This window comes from Canis lupus, chromosome 19 (genome assembly GCF_003254725.2).
Source record: "Canis lupus dingo isolate Sandy chromosome 19, ASM325472v2, whole genome shotgun sequence".
NCBI classification, from domain to species: Eukaryota; Metazoa; Chordata; class Mammalia; order Carnivora; family Canidae; genus Canis; species Canis lupus.
The window spans coordinates 38,117,759-38,139,162 of NC_064261.1; the positions used below are offsets into that span (position 1 = coordinate 38,117,759).

A 21,404-nucleotide genomic window follows, 5' to 3' on the forward strand; every position below is an offset into this window, starting at 1 on the left:
TGTTTATGCAGCTCCTTCATGTCCACGCCTTGCGTCTTTCCGCTGGTGTCCCCGGTCCCTCCGCGTGTGGGGCAGAGGGGAGTGAGACCCGGGGCTTGGCTCCCAGGCCTTTGCGCAGGCCTGGCCCTGCCCACCTTAGGGGGCTTCTGTGCAGGCCCCCTGCCCGGGAAAGAGCTCCTGCGTCCCGAGGAAACCAGAGTAAGACAAAGGAGCCAACTTGCCCCGTGTGCTTACCACCTACCCGTGAAGGAGTACGGACTAGGATGGGTGAAGCCGCATGTGTGGATTTTCTGAATACCCAGTATCTCTCCATTTAGGTTATTTATAGCTGCTCTATTCAGGTCAGAGTCAAGCAGAGCAGTTGCTTTATTTAATATTGTGGGGCCTCTGCAGGGTCATCTGAAAAACACGTTTCTCTGGACAGAATGAATGTGTAGCAGGGGAAGGTCTCTGTTTCTACTGTAGAGGATTGTTCTCGGATTGTTGCCTTCTTTGTGAAACTCCTCTTAAAATTATAGGCACAAGAGATAAATGTTTGAGGGGGCCGTGGGGTTGCTTCACACCCCCCCACCTTGACCAATTATTGAAATAGAGAAGTTTTAGAACTCACGTGATGAACAATCCAGACGAAATGCCTCACTCTTCTAGAATAGTCTACCCCATAGACTAGATACTCCTCCTTGCGGTGGTTGGCTTCTTGGGGTGGCGCACATCCCAGGGAGTTTCACCTTTCATTCTGTCTTCATTTCCTCCATCTGTTCAATGCAGCTCCATAATTACATCTCTCATTAGCAATTCTTAGGAGAGGTGTAGTGTTGGGGTGTTGTTGACTGGTTTTGCCCCCAAACCCCTCGTTACTTGGCTGGCATCAGATCGGATGGTGTGGGGCTGCCAACAACAGCCTCCCCCCTGTGAGAACCCTTGATTCAGCCCCGCTCTGGCCATTTGTTGCTCAGACCTGGAGGGCAGCATCTCTGTCAGGAGTTAGTGGCCTTGTGCTGAGCAAACAGGAAGGAGGAGACCCCACAGCAGAATGCTTTTTGGATGGGTACATTTTACTGGGTTGGGGGGTGGGAGGGAGGTAGGCAGGATTTCGTGCAGCATTTGGTTCAGGTTAATCCATCCTGGCGAGAATTCTCATGTGAAGGTTCTACTGAGAATGTGTGGGAGGAGGTGGTCCCCCGCCTCCCCCTCCCCGGGTAGGGAAGAGCAGGGTAAAACAAAAACATTTAATTATGTGCAAGATGGCTTACATCAAACTTGCAATCGTCGTTTCTTCTTGCTGATTAAATCCTAACTACCCTGTCCTTTCCTTTCCACATCAGCTCATACCCCAGACAACAGCTTTCTGGGATTTGTGGTCGAGCAGCACCTAAACTCCAGTGACATCCACCACATTAACGAAATCAAAAGACAGAACCAGTCCCTTGTGTACGGCAAAGTGGATAGCTTCTGGAAGGTGAGTCAGTCTGTGTGCATGTCGCTCTCTCTGGAAAGAAGCTTGTTGGGTAATTTAATTTAACTTCGATCCAGGGAGTAATCAAGCCAAGTGCCCAGGGCTTAATGGGATCTGCCTAGAAGTAAACAAGACTGTGCTGGGATTCGGTCGTGTAGCATTTGGGTATCTAATAAAGGCGGTACCCACTCGTTCACACAGTGGCTGCACAGCAAAGCCCTTCCCTCTTCACTGGGAGTGGCACGTTACAGCCTCTTTCACATCCTGTACTTGCTTCTGAAAGCTAAGGCCCCGCGGGGGCTGGATATCTTTCCAGAGCAAGGCATTGCACAGAGAGGCCCTGTGCTAAGTAAGTGAGTCTGCCTATGCCTTATGGGAGATGATGTGTAAAGGTAGGCAGCATGCTCTAGGCGCAGCCCCGGGGAGGGCAGTGACCTTTGCGTCCCCTTCGCTGCAGTCAGCAGCATCACTGTGGTCAGGGCTGGACTACCTGTGAAAGGAAAACACCCGCCAGGGCTGACTGCAGGCACTGCTCTGGGAGGTCTTGGACTAAAAACATACGTGGCCACAGCCTGTGGCAGGTTTCCCAAAAGCGTTGGACTTTGCAGCCTCCTGGACGATTTCCAGAGTCCGTCTGGGGCAGGTCAGTAGGAGAGGAGCCAGACTGGAGCGTGACCTGTTGACGTGACTTGCAAACCTTTTTCTATTGGAAAGTCTGCCTTTATATGCCAGTGCCGTAATTCTGATTGAGGGCATGTTCACGTAGGACTAGGGTCTCCAGGACTTCAAAACATGCCTCTTCCTAAACGTGAAAGTCACCCCTTTCCAGACTGATCACAGGTACTGTGGTCTTATGTTGTTGTGCCTCCCTCATTGAGGAAGTTAGGAATCTGACCGCTAGGTGAGCACACATGATGTCTAGAGTCAAGAACTCCCTGCTGTGGGTTTTCTGACCCCATGTTCAGAAAAGGAAAAGCCGTGCTGCCCCCTCTTCAGTTCTACAATGCTAAGGATGCCAAAAGGATAATTCCATCAGCCTCTTTCCAGGGAAGCTGATTTAATTCCAGGTAACTGTCTTTGCTATAAAAGCTAGAATTCTCTCTTCATTGAGTACAGTGATTCTCAGCTGAGGACCATTTCAGCTCCAGGGGACACTTGGCAAGTCTGGAGATAATTTCGGTCGCCACAGCTGAGGGAGGGGCCGTTGGCTTCTACTGGGTAGAAGTCAGCGATGCTGCCCAAGGTGCACAGGACAGCACCCCCAGCAAGGATTACCTCGCACAGAGTATCAGCAGTGCCGAAGCTCAGAAAGCTGGGCTAGGAAATAAGATTTATTTCCTGCAGATACTATTTTGCATTTTCTTCTCTCAAGTAGAATAAAATCATTCCAGACTACAGTCTGGTTATTTAGGACATTCCTATGAATTTATCCATCTTTACTTCCTTTGCGTCAAAACCTACCCCGTGTTGACAGCGTTTTTCAGCTGACTCTCAGCCAAGCAGGTTAAAAAGGACACGTTGGGTGTTCTCATTCTCGGCTCAGTTGTGAAGTAAATGAATCATGGCACCTGCTTTAGGAAGATATAGGTTCTTAAAAAAAAAGTCCCTTTTCTCTTCTGCACCTGCTCAAAGAAAATAGTTTGCATGTCCATGTGGACTTGACCTTGCAATTATATCACTTCTGTTTTGGAACCAAGTGCAGCTTCCTTTTAGGTGCCTCTGGCAGTTTTTCAGTTTCCCTAGAAAAACAAAATAATAAATTGGTTCTGAGAGTTTTTTGGTCACTTTTTTTTTTTTTTGGATAAAGTAATACCACTAAAAGAATGATTTTCTTAGTGCCAGTCAGAATCCCAGGAATGTTAGCCCAAGTGATTTGTGGCGTGCTTTGGAAGTCCCTCTGAAACTCCATGTATGACCCAACCTTCCTCTTACTGTGCATCGTCCAAGTATTAAAAAAAAAAAAAAAAAAAACTGAGTGGCAATGTGTCTACATTAGTCTTTGTCTGGATACCAAAATTCTGGAGTGTTTTTTTGGTTTTGTATATCATCATTGCCCAGTATTCTTTGGTGAGAAAGGCCCCAAAAAGTGAAATCTGTGAAGTTTTTACACAAATTCACATCTCAAACTTCTCAACACAATACAGGATGTGAGAATTGTTAACTTTTAACAAAACCTTCCTGTGCCTGCAGTATCCAGTGAATGCACAAGGAAGACAGGTGTGCCGTAAGTGTGATGCTCCTGCACCCAAATCCCCAGAGTTGCCTTCATCACTGACTTCAGCCAGCAGGAAGTTTTTCTTTTTCTTTTTTTAAAGATTTCATTTATTTATTTATGAGAGAAACACAGAGAGAGGCAGAGACATAAGCAGAGGGAGAATCAGGCTTCCTGCAGGGAGCCCAATGCAGGACTCGATCCCAGGACCCCCAGATCATGACCTGAGCCAAAGGCAGATGCTCAACCACTGAGCCACCCAGGTGTCCCAGCAGGAAATTCTGTATATTGTTTTTCCCATCCCTTGTCCCATTCTCTTCCCACCCAGTCTCCTTTGCCTCTAACCTCTTTGGGAAGGGGGAGTGACACTATCCATCCCAGGTGGTTGAGGATTTAGTGGGGGCATGTGGGCAGGCACAGGATTAGAGCTGACCTCCTAGAGAAGGAGAAGCTCTTTCAGTTTTTAGAACTCACTGTTATTCTGAAGCTATATGCTGTGCCGTCAGTCCTGTTCCATGTCCTCCCCTCTTCCCAGGGACTCCTCCCAGCTGCTAGGGTGCTTGAGTGGGGATGCCACCACATGTCCCCTTCACCCTTGGATGATTGGTTCAGGGGGCTGTCCTCTGACCCAGGGCAATCCAACTCATTGGTGGTTGGAAGCCATGATTCTGGCTCAGAAAGCCAAGCTGAATCAATGAGATTCTTCCCTTAGTGTTGAAAGATAGAAGGACAGTGAGCCATGGAGACGGAAATCTGAAGGATATGTCCAGAGTTGTGATGAGGCCAAGGCAGAAACTTCCCAGAAAAAAGTTTGCCAACTTCTAAAATATACCATGTCCCAGGTAAACCAAGTCTCTTGGAAGACCCATTTGGCCAAAAGTCCCAGGCATGTCTCATGAGAGGTCTTTTTAGCTTGTGTCCGGGTTCTTGATTATGTTCTGTATGATTGAGGCTGATGGATAAGCAGTGCATCGGAAAATAAAGCATGACTTTACCAAAATCCCTGTTACTCCATGACGAAACCCCAGGCCCTGAGCCTGGCATATCTTAAAAGATATTCAATAAAGTCTCCCACTTATTGAATTATTAACAGCTGGGTGATAAAAGAGGGCCTCGTATTAGTGTGATGTTAACATTTCTCTGAGCCTCTCACAGTCGTCATTTACGGAAGAGCTCGCCAATTCCTTCTGATGTAGTGTGGCCACAACCCTCCTTCACCATCTTGGTTTATAGATGAGGAACTGATTCAGAGGAGTTGGAGGGACTTAGCTAAGGTCCTGCAGCATGTGACATGACAAGTCCAGAGCCAGGATCATGGTTCTGTCCTCTCCCCTCCGGGGCACTTGCCTCCCTGCTGCCACTGCTTGAGGAGCTGCCCTCTGCTCCTACCCTGGAGGGTGATGGTTACATGGTGAGAGCAGCATTCAGAAGCCAGGCAGCAAGGTCCACGTGAGTGACTTCCATGTGAGCAGGAGTCCTGGGCAAATACTGGCATCACAGGTAAAACATTGCTCCTGGCTGTTCACCACACAAATGGGGAAGTCAGCAACTGCCTTGCAGCTAGCTCTGCAAAGAGTACGTTAACAGGCCTATTTGAGCAATTGAAATTATTGCTAGCTCCGGACCGCAGGGGCCTGGCTTGCCTGAGCCCGAACCTGCTTGGCAGCAAGCAGAATCATCTTGTCTCAACTGACTTTGGAAAGCTTCTTTTTATCCAGACATCAAAGACTGTGTGGTTCTAAAGCATCCCCTAAAAGGACACCTCATCCCATAACCACAGGCCTAAGAAATCTGGCAATAGGCCTTCCAGAAATGCGATGCAGCCTTTCCCTCCCCTCTGTCCCTAACTTCCTAGCCTTCTTGTTCTGTTCTCTGTGCCACATCAGTGGCAGCAGCCCGAGTGGCCTTTTTTAAAAATGGAAATTGGATTGTGTTACCCCTTTCCTTAAAACCCTCCAGTGGCTTCATTTTAAACTTTGAGCATCTGACATTTATGGTGAAATCCAGTCTCCATCAGCTGGTTTAGTGACTCTCTGCAGGCCAGCTGCATATGCTGTGCATGCACCTCTCTTGCTCAGCTCCCAGGGCTCTAGCTACACGGATTCCCACACACTGCTCCCTACACTGGCTGGCCCCAAACGCTAGCCCCCCGAGGGCCACCCTGACCCATGAGTGCACCCCCAGCCAAATGTCACCTCTCCCCATCTCTAGCTCAGCATTTTCTTGCTTTTAGGAAACTTTCATCATTTGTGATCATGTATTTCTTTCTCGGTCAGCCTCTTCTTAATTTTTAGACTCTAAACTCTTTTGAGGGCAGAACTCATTTATTTTGTTTTGCCCAACATGATGCCTGGCACGCAGTAGGCTCTCAGTAACTCCTGGCTGAGTGAATCCATCTCCTCTCAATTTCACTTACTTTATCTGGGACTTCTGAGATATGACTTGCAGTATGTTTTGCCTTGAGTGCTGCCCTGTGCTCACTGGTCCCAGGGACACAGGAAGAAGGGACGTGAGGAAAATGATTGGCACTACCTCTGTGCCAACTCTGCAGCACACATAGAGGTGTCAGGAAGTTTTCAGCCCCCCTGGTGAAATTAGCAGTGAAACGGCCTGGGAAGAGGATGCCACACAGGAACTCTGGGGGCCGGTCTGGAGCAAGCTCTGCTGGCATCTCTGTGATTTGGGGGCCGGCACCTCCAGCCACCCCTTTCTGCACTTGTATGCATAAAGGTATTAGGGAAAAGGAATGAATTACTGACCCACACAACATGGCACACCTCAAAATAATGCTGCGTGGAAGATCTAGTCATAAAGAAAGCCTATTTTGTGATTCTGTATCTAAAAAAATTCTAAAAAATGCATATTAATCCATTGAGGTAGGAAGCAGGTGGGTAGGTGCTTGGGAGGTGGGGAGAAAGAGGAGTGAGCATGTCCACTATGGTTGATGGTGGTGTGATGGGCTCACAGTTTATCTGTATGCCAGCACGTATCAAATTGTGTGCTTGAAATATGGGCAGTTTATTATATGTCAACTATACCTCGATAGGGCTGTTAAAAATAAATTCAAGTTGGCAAACAGTGACCTGTGGGGTAAATCCGGCCTATAGCCTACAAGCTAAAAATGGTTTTTACATTTTGAAAATCCTAAAAAGAAAAGCCAAAAGCTAAAGAATATGTGACCGACCTTGTATATTCCCGCAAGGCCTAAAATGTTTGCTGTCTGTTCCTTTATAGAGAAAGTTTGCTAACCCCTGGCTGAGAACTAGAATGATTCCCCTATGTTCTTTAGATCCCCGGGGACTGGCTACTGTGGGAAGTCAAGGGGCAGCCACACAGTGGCCCCACCTCCCGCAGCAGCTCTGATTTATCTGTGCCATAGGTTTGGAATTCCCGGTAGGACTTCACTGGGAAAAAGATTTAACTGCTATAAACAACCGAAAACGTTGAAAATCTCTAGACTAGTTGACTTCTGAGATAGAATCCCATTCTAAAAACTATATAATTATCCAGCTCACTAATTTAGTTGACTTGGGCTTAGTTTAAATTAATGCAAAATTGGAAATGGGAGTAGTCTGGAAAAATGCCATCTTATTTTGCAATAGGAATTAGCTGTTCTTAGTATATTGTTTTAATGAACCCCCTTAGACCTTTGTAATTAGATATATTGGAACCCTTGAAACGAACACATTTTTGTAGGTAGGTTAAATCCTGTCCTGTTTGTTTTATATATATATATATATATATATATATATATATATATATATATATATATATATTCTTTTCTCATTTTTCTGGCCAGACTTTTCTTTCCAGATAATGTAGAGATAAACCAGATAAATTTAAACCTACCTTGAGTCAAATTGGCATACATTTTGAAATAAATGAAATTGGAATCAGTTCTATTGAATTTGCTAGAAAATCGAATGTGATCACAGCTCTTGGTTCTAATTCCAACCAGAAAAGTATTCTAAGGCATCTCTGCCTCTCTCCCAGTGTATTACCCCTTGGGAGCAAACTCAAGTAGAAAAGACTTTGTCAGGATCCCTTGGAGGCCACATTTGGCAGAGGCAGGAAGCAGGTTGCTTTTCCCTGGGAAGAGGTCTATATGTATCTGTGGGATATAAGCCCCTGCAAGGCAGATACGCAGCCATCCTCAGTCACTTGTACACTCAAGGTTGGCGGGTAGGGAACAGAAAAAGGAAACCAAGTGCAAAGAGAAACATTAGAAACAAATCATTAGCTTTTAAGACTCCAAGGACGAAGATGCAGGGGACTTCAGGATCGTTCAGGTGTAATGTGGTTGTGTGCTAACTGTAACCAAATCCTGAGTGGTGTCCATTATAAGCACATCAGTGTCTGGTAAGAAAATGAGTGCAGGTTTGAACACTATGTTTGGAGCCCAGGGAAACCGTGGGCAGCCTTTTTCCCTGTCTCGTCAGCCTCGTGGTTTGTTTGGTCTATTGCCTGTTTGAGCAAGCTTTCTGCTATCATCTTAAACCCACTGAGTTTTACTTGTCCATTGGCAGGGAGAACACATTCTCCTTGTACTTCTGTCTCAGCCCGGAAACACTGATTAGAGACAGTCTGGAGCAGTTGGAGGAGCCTGGGTGGAAGAGCAGGAGCCCAGATTCTAATTTCAGCTGTACCGCTCATTGGCCACAGGTCTTTGGAACTCATTTGCCCTTGGGTCTTGTTTTCCTCATCTGTAAAATGAGGCAGAGGACTGGATGTTCTCTTGTTCTGCTCCCTAGAGTTCGATGATTCTATAATCTAAACTCCTTCTTGGCCTTCTCTAATTCCTTCAAGAGCAAGGGCACGGAGAAGATAGCCTACAAGACAACTTTATGGGCCATCAGAAATAGGGCAGAGGGATGATAATTGGGCCAGGCCAAGCACTGAGTCCATAAAACCAACTGTCCGAGGAAAGGATGAGGTTGCTGTGACTTAGCATCCTTGTGTGTAAAAGAGATTTAAGGGATTCACTGACAGTAAGCTCATGTGAGTCAACAGTGTGAGAAGCTGCCAAGAACTGATAATGGACATTCAGTTGAGGCATAATGTGGAGAATGAAGAGCCAGTAGTTCCCATCCATTTGAAAACACCTAGCACACTCCAGTCCCTCAACATACTCATGCTCTGAGTATATTGGGGCACTTCCTTGCTCTGTATTGGTGAGAATGGCAGTGCTAAGAGCATGGACTGTAGGGCTAGACCAGTGAGGCTCCCTTCTGGCTCTACCCTGCTGAGCTGTGTGGTGGCAGGCAAGGGCCTTAGTCTCCCTGTTATCTGTAAAATGAATGGTAGTAATACCTACTCAAGGGTTCCTATGAGGATCACATGAGTTACTATAAGCTATTAGTTTCTGTTTATACAATGCCTGGTTTTCATTTAATGTCTTCTAGTTTTTGCTGTTACTCATGTTATTATCTAGGCAAATTAGAGCCTTTGGATGGAAAGGAGTAAGATGTGGGGAGACTCAGAGCCAAGCTTTAGGAAGGCTGATGGAAGAAACTGCTATATCTAGCCAAGAAGAAAGGGCTTGATTGAGTTTGTGGGTGGGTGGGCGAGGACCTCAAAGGGGTGGTGAACAAATTAGGAATCAGAAGGGTGGGAAATGGGCTGATGGTGAACTTGCTGAGCTTTCAGAGAATAATAGAGGAAGTGTAATTCCCCCATCTGCCACCTGGGAAGCCATTAACCCCTTTTCTGTGTCAACTGCAGGGACCTTGGCAAGGCTTTGGGGGAGGTATCACTAATGCCAGGGTGTCCATGCCCTGCCTGAATAAGACTCAGAGGTTCTGTGTTTGTAGAATGCAAGGGGATAGGGGCAGAAGGAAGAGAAACAGGATGGAACAGTTATTGATGGAAAAGTGAGGAAAAGCTTATTCTGGTGCAATCCAGAAAACATGTTGACCAGTTGACTGCTCTTTTGTCAAGGCACAGCTTGATGGTGTAGTAACAGATACAGCCTTGGACCCCCCAGACCAGATCTAACTCACAGACATATTTCTTTAACCAGCACAGTATTTTTCAAATTGGGGAAGTTTTCCATTTGGGAAGGTTCATCTGAAAAGCCAGAACTCCCAGCTTGTCTTGAAAATGCAGATGGTGTGGCAAATTGGACTCTCATGCCTTACGTGCCAAACATTGGCTGGAGCCTAGTGGTGGCTGTCCCGACGTATGGGTTAGGGATTGTTCCAAGGATGACAGTCCTTTCATGGCCTTCTCTAACCCCAGTGTTTGGTCCTCAGAGGATTTGAGTATCACACCCTATACCGGGGAAAAAGCCATTTTTATCTGGTCCTCTCAGAGAATAGGTTGCCTCTCAAGGGGAGTAAAGTTAGAGAAGAAACTTTGAATGCAACCGTGAATGCCATGCTTCCTCCAGGCCAAATCGTCTTTTGAATGGCCCGTTCAGAAGTCTGACAATTTTTGAAGCATGTGGGTGGGCAGAGAGGATGACCAAGCTCCATTTTTACCTCATGGAGCTCCAGCAAGAACCCCATGTTCTGAAAATCTTCGTCAGACTCTGAGACTTTTCTTTTTTTCAGAGCCCAGCCCATGAGCACTTTTCAGTTGACAGCCCAACCCTTGTACGAGCTGCCGGAGCTGCTTCTGCCAAGTTGCTTTGTGGTTAAAACTAAGTTTCCTCCTCTGGGTTGGCAGTTGGGGTTGGCATTCCTAGGGAAGAAAGCATGGCAGTAGACTCTATATCTGGGACTTGGGAACCTGTTGGCTTATTGCTCTTGGATAATGTTCTGAAATAATCAGGTTACTCCCACCTGGGAATGGAGACCTCTCCTTAGACTGGAACTCAACTGACACATCCTGTCATGGCTGCCGTTGGAAACAGTAGCTCTGCTGAAAGTCTGTGTAAACACTCGGTATGGCCCTTTGGAGTGGCATTGATTGATTTGGTCTTTCGCTGAAATGCTTTCCAGCCTGTGTTCCAAGGAATGGCTCTAATGTTTATGTTGGTTCTTAGAATCCAGGTCGATGTTTAACAAATTTGCCTGATTTTAAGTTCCACCCAGGAACCTGTGAAATATCCAGATGCCAGGGAGAGTCCTCAGGCTCATATAACCAGAACCTCCAGGAAATTGTATATACAACAAGTGCTCCAGGTGATGCTTTTAAGAAGGCAAACTTGGAAAACATTGGACTAGCTACTCACCCATTTCCCTAGATCAGAAAATCTTTGATTGCTTTCCATGCATGGTGTATGGCTGCCCTGTAGTCACCAACCACCCCATGCTGTGAATGACACTTACTCCCTTGTTTTATGAGGCCGAATCCTGGGTCTGGGCCCTTGATTCCTAGGGCCACACACCAGTCTCGTGGCTTGTCCCCCAAAGAACCACCCTCTTATTCCCATGGTAATGGCAAGTCCCCTAAATTAAATCCATGCCAAGGATGTAGTCAGCTGACACAGGTTCCAGTGAAGTGTCTCTCAGGAATGCTTTCCTTTTAGTAATTCAGATAACAATTTGTAGGAATTTGGGAGGTTATACAGCACTTTCACATAGCCGCATGAAACAGCATATTAGTTTTACAGGTGGTAAAACAGAGCCTGAGAGATGTCTAGGAGAAACAAATCCACCCTAAGGTACAGATGAGTGATAGTCTTCTTTGACGACAACGCTTACATTTGAGAGAAGTCACCAATAGTCCATGAGTTTGGTTGATGAATGACAGGATTTGAGGCCCGGTCTCAGGTGGTTAGGGAGGCATTTGAGGGGCCTCAGGGTGGAGAGAAGTTTCTTAGTGCCCCTCTCGAGAGCAGCCAGCAGTTGCCTACTCTGTCAGGGACTGGCAGCCCTCCCAGAGGCATGAACAGCTGAGTGCGAATGACTGCAGCTGTGGGAAGAAAACATAAAAGTATCATGGGTGAAAGAAGGGCCCTTGTGCTCAGCAGAGGGTCTGCCTCCCAAAGCCAGGACTGGCTTGGGGAGCGGGCAGCTGAGGCAGCCAGCAAACATCCTGAGGGCGGGGTGCTTCTGGAAGGTTCCGAAGCACTGCCTGCCTGCTCTAATTGTGCTGGGATGAGTTCATTTGTAACTCTTAGTAAACACAGCTGTTGTGGTTGTAATTTGCCTCAAGGCTTTTTACTATTACTCCAGCCCTCACAGTTTGGCAGCCGATATGGGAACAATGGTGATTAGAGGATGGGAAAAGAAGTTGCTGTCTGAGAATGAAGGGAGAGAAGAGCGTGGCTGAGCCACTGAGCGAATTCAAATGTGTGAAAGCCGTGCTCTGTGGACAGTAGGGCAGCAGCACCCCAGGCCGTGACCAAAGGCTCTTCGGTGCCCATATGCTGGGGAGAAGCCAGATGATCCAAGCAGAAAGGGGTTACAAAAGCATTGCAAGACTGTTGGTTCAAAGAAAGGGTTAAGACTATTCTTGGAGGGAGAGAGAGACCTAATCCTCTGAACCTAGAACAATCTGAGAGCCCTGGCTTTCTGAATATGATAGGGCACAGATGTATAAAATAACTGAAATAGGGTATTTATTGACTATGTTAGTTTTCCTCCTATTGGACATTAGGAAAGCACAGCTTATAGGAAAACCGTTTCAGATGAGAATTCTAGAAATAGTCTGACTTTGTCCAGAGGCAGCTCAAAGGGACATACATCTGCTCAGCCACTCCGGGCAACAGGCGATTGGGCCAGGAGGGCAGAGATGTACTGTAGATGCCTGAGGTATTGAGACCTGTACCCACACACCTCCTCACAGCTTCTCAGCCCAGCTGGAGCAGTGGCAGTCCCAGGGGACAGGAGAGGACAGATTGCCCGGGACACTGCCACCCTCCCAACTCGAGGAAGGTTTCCTGGGGAGGAGAGGAACTTAGATGTCTTCATTCTTTCTTCGAGTCAGGACCACATGTTCCTAGGGCAGCCCCAGCTTTGTACTGGGAGAATGAAGTCCACTCCCCATCAGCACTGCTGGGGAGGAGTTCAGACAAAAAGTATGCCTTTAAATGAGGTTCCTGTGGTCCTTACATTAACCTTTGTGTGGAAACTCAGCAAAGAGCAAAATCATGGCAGGAGAGAGAAATTAGAATTGTGGATTTCTGGCTATTTCTGGGAGAACAAGCAAAGGAGCTGTATTGTTTCACAGTGGAAGTGGAGAAGCCACTTAAAAGCCTGGGAATGTGGAGATGGAGAAGCAACTCAAGAATCTGGGAATGGGATTCAGATAAGCCAGTTGAGCATGTTGGGCCAGTTGAAGTAAGTTTTGACATCTTTCTGGTGCTGTCTGCATTGCCATGGAGAATAGGTTCATGGTTTGCTGAGTTGGCACCCAGGTGGCTTCCCATTCCACCTGGAATTCTTGAGAAACAATCTTTGCTAGAAACTGGAACCATGGGTTTCTCCATCACCCCAGAGCCTTATCATTGAGTCCCTGAAACAGATCCTTGCAAGGACAGAGCTTGTGGATGGAGTTTTATGTGAAAAATGCTGACTGGGAGCATATTTTACAACGTGGTGTGGTTCTTGGAAACAGAATCCATCATTGTATTATAAGAAGGTATCATAACAGTGAGAAACCAATTTAGAAGAAAATTTTAAACGTAATGTGTGTGCTTCTGAAATCATATTTAGCGTCTATATACAATTTCGTACTTAAATCAAAATCATATAAGCAGCATATGCTCATAAAATCTGGCTGTGCAGCCCTAAGTACCAAGAGAGTCCATCTGTACTCAAAATAAGTCAGGACTCCCCCTCAGGAATCCTGGTCCAGCCTCCAGGGACAGCAGAGCTCCAGGGAACACTGGAGTTATCCCTGCTCGGTGAGAATTTTTACATCTGGCTGGCCTTTGCTTCTCCCTTCCCTGATTCTATTTCTGACTAGCTGGAGTTCTTGGGGGGCGGGGGGGCGGTGACGATGGTAACTGCCAATATTTGAGCACTTTCTATGTGCCAGGCATGATCCATGAAACAACTCTTGTCAAGTCAATACTGGTTTTAACCCCATTTTCTTTTTTTTTTTTTAAGATTTTATTTATTTATTCATTTATTTAGATGACAGAGAAAGAGAGAGGCAGAGAACACAGGCAGAGGGAGAAACAGGCTCCATGCAGGAAGCCTGATGTGGGACTCGATCCCGGGACTCCAGCATCACACCCCGGGCTGAAGGCGGCGCTAAATCACTGAGCCACCCTGGCAGCTCTAACCCCATTTTCAAGGGAGATAGCCAAGGCTGGTGGAGGTGAAGGTCCCACAGGTAGTAAATAGCTGAGTCAACATTTGACTTGAAGGGGCATATGCTGTAGCCAAGGAATGGGCTCTGGTGATCTGGCAACTTCTTCCTCTTTCCCATGTGCATCTCTTCAAATATCAAGAGACTGAATTAAATCCGTGATGGCATAGGACAGATTTCACAAAATAGTTCTGTAGGATTCTCAGTGGAAAAGCCAGTGACATTGAGTGGGTGAAACTCAGTTGCCTTCGTCTCGAATCTGAAGACCTCTAAAGGGAAAACCGGACCATTTTTATCATTTGCTGTGATATGTTGGAATGACTCTTGTCATCTAAGACCAGCTAGGAACCAGCTTGCATGTGAGGACTCGCAGAGACACGTTTGCCCTCTGGGAGCTTGATCAGAGATGGAGGTTACTGACCTCCATCAGTCATGAAACATAGGGGAGATTGAAAAATGAAATCAAACCCTAGGTGGTAGAGTACCACATGGTTTTGAAGGACAAGTCAGGAGTTTCCAGACAAGACTCATAAGGCATGAGTGCTATTCCAAGTGCTGTTGGTTTGGGGAAATCCACATTTCCTTAATTAAGTTCCAACAGGCATCTCTTCAAGTGAGAGAGAGAAGAGAGGGCCCCATGGTGGTGGCTGGTGGGAGGGAAGGAGCCTAGGAAGCTTTGACCTCGGCTTTGTCATCCTCCGTTCAGGCTGCTGAGGGGTCGTGACTGCTTACTGGGAGCCTGGGGGGCTACCCCATGGGGTCCTGCAGCTTGTCTACTGCACAAGCATGGAGGGCCATTCCCATGTAATGGAATGGAGTAAAGCAGTGGACACCCCTGTCAATCCAGACCAATTGGTGATCATTGCAGGTCCTCAGAGCCTGCTAAGGTTTGGCCAGGCCTCCAGATGGTGGCCGCGTGCTTGCCGTGAGTAATGCCAGGCAGGCAGGAGCTTCTTAGCAGCCTTGTCAGGCAGCATACTTTTACCAGGACAAAATCAGGGGCTGGGAGACCTGGAATTCAGACCTACTGCCAGAGAGAGGCTGTGTCCAGTGTAAAGGCCTCCTCTTATTTTTCTCTCTTTTCTCCTGCCCCCCTCCCTACTTTATTCTTTCCTTTCCTTTCTTTCCCCTCCTCCCTGCTTCTCTGTTTTCATTCTCCCTTCCCTTTTCTTTTCCCATTTTTTAAAAAAATTAGGTTCATTCGTTAGAATTCATGTAGATCATTTGCTGCCATTGATGCAGAGAATTTATCCTAAATCAGTGTCTTTTTATTTTGTTATTTGTAACTCTATGGATGATCTTTTTTGCGGGATGAATTGGCATTTGGATCATTTAAACCAGTGGCAGTTTGAGTAACAGTTCTGAGAAGCAGAAATATAGCTGCTTTTGTGGACAGATCCCTTAGTTTGGACCACAGAGTAATTGTTCCTCAGGGATCTCTAAACACAGCCCACCTCCTGGTCTGGAAGAGGCTTGTTGACGTGCCAAGAGTAGGAGGCAAATGATCCCTCATCCTCATCCAGTGGCTTATTGGATCTTACTGGAATTAGCAGGTCTCCTTCCTCTTTTCAGTTAAGGCCAGGGTCCAAAATATCTTTTTCTTAAGATTTTATTTATTCATGAGAGACACAGAGAGAGAGGCAGAGACATAGGCAGAGGGAGAAGCAGACTGCCTGCGGAGAGCCGGATACAGGACTCAATACTGGGACCCTGGGATCAAGACTTGAGCCAAAGTGCTCAACCACTGAGGCACCCAGGTGCCCCCAGGGTCCAAAATATTACATTGGTTTTGCTTACTTATATTTTGTGAGAACGTACTGGCTCTTGCAGGGTCATAATCCAATGGGTGGTGACGCCCAGCATGAAACTCAATTGTCAGCCGGGTGGGTCTTCCTACCAATACTGTCCAAGATGAAATAAACTCAATAGATCTAGACAGATATCAACTCTGATCAAATCATATCCATGCCTGAACCATGTCTTTACCCTTCACATGGGCTCATAGCACCTGTTAGGCCTACCTCGTGGAGTTGACATGAGAATCAAACAAGAGACACTTGTGAAAATACTTGTTAAACTATTCCAAGCCAGACAGTGTGCCCATGAACTATTCTTGGATCTACCGAAAGTACGTCCGGCTGAAATGAGCAAAATGCCTCACCTACAGTGAATCAGACAGGTTTACCCCCTCACATAACAAGGTCTAGGGGTCGGCAGCCAGGAACAAGGGCAGCTTCTCCACGTTGGAGCTGCTAAAGACTCAGGCCTCTTCTGTCCTTCTGCTTCGTCATTCTTAGCATGTTGGCCTACTGCCTACTGGTCACAAGGACTCCTGCAGCTCCAAGCAAGTACCAGATCTGTGGTCAAAGCAGAACTAAGGGTAAAGGAGCTGGAGCCAGACACGTCTGTTCATTTTATTAAGAAACAGAAGCTTGGGGCACCTGGATGATTCAGTCAGTTAAGCATCTGATTCTTTTTTTTTTTTTAATTTTTTTTAATTTTTATTTATTTATGATAGTCACAGAGAGAGAGAGAGAGAGAGAGAGAGAGAGAGAGAGGCAGAGACATAGGCAGAGGGAGAAGCAGGCTCCATGCACCGGGAGCCCGACGTGGGATTCGATCCCGGGTCTCCAGGATCACGCCCTGGGCCAAAGGCAGGCGCCAAACCGCTGCGCCACCCAGGGATCCCAAGCATCTGATTCTTGATTTCAACCTGGGTTGTGGTCTCAGCATCATGAAATCAGCCCTGCATCTGGCTTTGCACTCAATGGGAAGTCTGCCTGGGATATTCTCTCTCCCTCTCCCCTCCAACCTTAACACAAGAACTCGCGTGCGCACTCTTTCTCGCTTTCTCTCTCAAATGAAATTCTTTTTTTTTTTTTTTTTAATCTTAAAAAATAAGCAAACAGAAGCTTCCTCTGGTCATCTTTCCAGTATATTTCTCAGCATCAGACCTGGGTCACCTAGCCACCCTTGGCTGCAGGGAAGGCCAGGAAAGTGGAGGCGGGGACGGTTGTGACTGGCTTATCAATCAGATTCACTGTGTCCTTGAGAGTATTCAGATTCTTATAACAAGGTTGAAGGGAAAGGAAATGGATTTTGTGTCTGTGGCACATTCACTTAGTGCTTTCTCGTTTCTCAAAGCCAGATGATAACTGTGAATGCCAGAGCACATCAGAGACAGTACTGGTAGAGACAAAGGGAAAAGTCTGTGTCCTCTGGAGGCTCACCTTCCCCAATTGATGGGACTTGATTTTTCAGAAGGATCCCACCATCAAGACCTGATAATGTTTTCCTCCTCACCCTGTTTCCCTGCTCCCTGTTTTCTAGATCAGAACCACTGCCAACTTTTATACAGAGAACTGGCCAATGCTCACACTGGCCCTATCACCAAATGTGTGTCCAAGCAGGGATTTAAATCTAGCACAGTCTTCAACAAAATCCATGCAGCTTCTACACCCAACATACTCCTAGTCACTTTTATTAGCCCTCCACTCCCTGCCGGCTATTGGCTTAATTACTCTGCTGCTTGGCTCCAAATTCATCCTTTGTAATTGCTCGGTGAAAATGGATCTGAGCCCTAGAAATATTCTTTCTCTGTAGCTGGCACTAGAATGTGGTCGGTAGAAGGTGCTGGAAAGTCATTGCCAAGAGGAAGAGGATTTTGCACCCAGTTCTCTAGTGGCTCCAGATTCTGTGGCCACAGAAGGGAGATGAGGACCATGGGGCTGGGCCAGAGGGTATGAGCTCGGAGCTAATCATCTAGGAAGCAGAGACTGTGGCAAGGTTCTAATTTTTTATAGATAGTGTCTGTCTGTCTGTCTCTCTCTCATTTACCCTTACCATGGTCAGATTTATCAGACTATTCACATAGAAGTGTTTGTAGAAAACCCTAGAGGCAGGACATAGCAATTAAGAGCACAGGCTGTAGAGACAGACCAGGATTTCTTTCCAGCCTCTGCCACTTACTGCGTGCTCTTCTCCCTAACACCTAGTTAACCTAAGCCTCAGTGTTCCCAACTATAAAATGGAAATAGTAATAGTACCAACCCACAGGGTTATCCAGATGCCTTGAGATAATTCTTACCAATAACTTACAAACATTGAAATTTCTCCACAAATACTGACATGATTGCACAGTAGCTGTTGAGGCACCGTGGTGCTCAGTAGGCGGCTGGACTGGTTCGTTCTTGAGGCCTTACCACTCCGAATCCTCGCCATAGCGGGGGTGCACCTGCCTTCAGGCCACCTGCCCTGCCTCCTCTGCACACCCACTTTCTCTGCTCTTCCCTTTTTTTCCAGTGCTTGTCTCGGTTCTGTCTCCCTATATGTAGGCTTGTGCCATAATGAATGGACGATGTTTGATAAAACAATTTAGAAATGTTTGCTCAGGGCCTCGCAGAAATACATGTGCATTTGTTCTGAATATTTCATTATCTTTTGATGACTTGCTAGTATTACTTGTCTCCAGGGTCAAGTGTTCCCTTCTAGTTTTGTTCTTTCAGAAGTGAGAGAAGAAGGAAGCCTGACTCTGGCTGTGACCCAAAAGTCAGATGAGTCACGGCTCAGGAACAGACACAAAGGTCTCCGTGTAAGCAGCTTCTTGTCCTTTTGGGGAAACATCTGTAACTTTCGAGGGCTCCCCTTTGTCAGCTGGTGTCAAGTTCAAAGAATTAGGTTCCATGCAGGCCAACCAGCAACCCACCAGCACCTGAGACCCAGGGAAAGTGGTTCTGTGGGCGGCTCCTGCCTCTGATGGGGTCGGGCTCCTATGAGTGAGCAGCTGGGGCGGCACCCCGGCTTCCTGAGGGCAGGTGCTGCATGGTCTCGTTCATATGTGCATCCCCAGTGCCCAGCCAGGCTCCTGGCCATAGCAGGAACAAAATAACATTTGAAAAGAGTAAAATGTGAACATGTGAATCAGTGGACCAGAGAAGCCTGCTGTTGATTCCATTAATAGCAGCAGCTCCAGCCTTTTCCAGCAAAAGGGGGGGGGAGGGGGGGTTGGCACCCTGGAGCTGTGTTCCTATGGTGAAGAGATTAGGCCGTGGGCTCTGGACTTGGTACTGACCTCATCAGTTGTCCCGTGGCCCTGGACACGTTTTAACCTCTGTAGCCCAGCTTTGTCCTCTGTAAAACAAGAATGACCCTGACAGTGCTCGGGTCATAGGGCTGTAGAGATGCAATAGGAAGGGCTTAATTTAGTGTCTGCCACATGGTAAGTTCTCAGGGAAGATTTGCTGGCAGCTTCGCTCCCCTTAAGTCAAGGAAGGTGTCATTCAGGCTTAGAGATTCTTAGCACCAAGAAAGGGATTAAGAGATCGTTTTCTGGTCTCTCTCCCAAATCTCTGTACCCACCCACTTTTTTAAACTTCATCTTGCAAACAGAGGTAATAGTATGCATCTCACAGGACGAGTAAACTGCAAGTAGGGATGCGGTATAGTTCCTGGCACATAGCAAATGTGCAATAAATGGTAGCTATTATTATCTTATTACGTCTTAATACTCAGCACCAGATACTCATTGTTCATGATTGCACTTAAGTTGGAAAATAGTCTTATGCCATTACAACGCAGGTGCACCTGCCCCAGAATTGCTGTGCTGCAGGTAGTGTGGTTAGGAAGGCAGGCACACCGACTAGGGGCAGACCTCTCCTCTACCCCCTCACCACCTAGCGCTTGAGCTTTCAACAAGCCGCTTGTTTTTTCTGAGCTTCACTTTCCTTATCTACTTACTATCCAGCAGGTTTGCTTGGGAGACCTCATGAGAGAAGTGAGTAAATATTGGTGCCGCGCCAGAATGGGAGCCGTTGTTTTTGTGATTCTGTCTTAATTCAGGGTACTTTCGTGGCCATACGTATGGTTAGCCGTTGCCATCTTTAGCTATTTTGCTTTTGCCTTCCCCAGCCCAATGGGTTATATTCAATTTCTAACTTTCCAGAGGGTGAGAACCTTGGTTCATTTATTCAGAAATACATGAGTACTGGATGCCAGACATTGTTCTGAGGTCTAGGAGTGCAGGAGTAAATAGATTGTAAGTTTTCCTTTAAGGAGCATATATTGTAATAAGGAAAAAGAAGGCAATACATCACTAAATAAAATTACACAGTACACTGAAATGTTCTATAAACAATAATAAAACAAGGTAAGGGCTTGGAGCATGATGGAAGCCCCCCTCTTTTTTTAAAAAAAGATTTATTTTTATTTATTTATGATAGACACACAGAGAGAGAGAGAGAGAGGCAGACACACAGGCAGAGGGAGAAGCAGGCTCCATGCCGGGAACCCGACGCGGGACTCGATCCCGGGACTCCAGGATTGCGCCCTGGGCCAAAGGCAGGAGGGAAACCGCTGAGCCACCCAGGGATCCCCAGCCCCCCTCTTTTTTTGAAGAGGCTCTTCCTTTTTTTTTTTTTTTTTTTTTTTTGAGGCTCTTCCTTTTTAATGTACACCTGCCCCTTCTCCAAATTCTAGTCAAATCCTTAGAAATAGAAGAGCCTCTGTCATTCTGTGTGGAAATGAGTTCTGATTTCTCCTTGAATCATGGGAAGGTTGAACTCCTATCTTTGCCCTGATTATAATGACTTTAGAATAGGTGTGGTTCCAGGTACCCAGGTAAACGCCTGGAAAGAGTGGTTGGATTCAGAGATGCCAACATTTTTCGGAAATCTTGCCTGGGGTCCCTACTGCTCTTTATGGTCTGAGCAGTTTCAAACCTTGCAATTGGCTTTTGTGAACTTGGCCTTGGGAGGTCTGTTCTCTCAATCATTTCAATATGCAGTTCTTAGAAGTTGATATTAGCTGCCTGCATTCCCTGGGCCCTTCTTAAGTAGGAATGCAGGTCTTTTGAAATGCTCAAAAACACATTCAAAATACCTATTTTTAATGAAAACTCTGATTTGTCTAATAAATTCTGGTGATAGGAAACAAGTTTTGGTTTTCAAGAATGTAGGAGAGGCTATATGAACTGCCCCCATCTGTCATGTTAGCCCCGGGGTACTATGGTGGTCCTCAACCCTCGCTGCTGGTCTTAGGGTACCTGGAACACTGTTAAAAATACCAGTGCCCAGGCTCCACCCAGACTAGTGCGATCAGAACCTCTGTCAGCCTGATAAAAGCTCCCCAGGTGATTAGTGTGCAAACAAGGTTAACCACCACTGTTGTACAACTTCCTTGTATCTTATGGGAAGGTTCAGGCTGCCAGGTAAGCTGTTTCAAAGGGTGGTTTTCAAATGTAGCATGCATTAGAATCCCCAGGAACTCATACATCCGCAGAGGTTTGGATGCAGTAAGACTGGGTGGAGCCTAAGGATCACAGCTATTGGAGATGATTTGGGTACAGGCAGTGGGGGGGAACCAAACTTAGAGGTTTTCAGCTTCTGTACCTCCCACCACCACCACCAGCCCCATGATACTAAGGTGTTCCAAGGTTGAGAGCCACTGTGCTGGAGAAGTGAGAATAGACGTAAGGGTCTCTTGATCAACTTGCTTCTCAAGATCTTGTTGACCTACACCTGCCATTCCATTGCCAAA

General features: G+C 46.6%; 1 protein-coding gene across 7 annotated transcripts in view; it reads left to right on the plus strand.

Annotated features, from left to right (window-relative positions):
- MGAT5 (alpha-1,6-mannosylglycoprotein 6-beta-N-acetylglucosaminyltransferase) overlaps positions 1-21,404 on the plus strand; it is a 339,366-nt gene that overhangs the window by 245,487 nt on the left and 72,475 nt on the right. For all 7 annotated transcript variants that reach the window (XM_049097328.1, XM_049097329.1, XM_049097326.1 and 4 more), the window contains one exon: positions 1,326-1,459. In XM_049097328.1, coding sequence (XP_048953285.1) covers positions 1,326-1,459 — 134 coding nt within the window. The remainder of the gene's footprint in view (positions 1-1,325; positions 1,460-21,404) is intronic.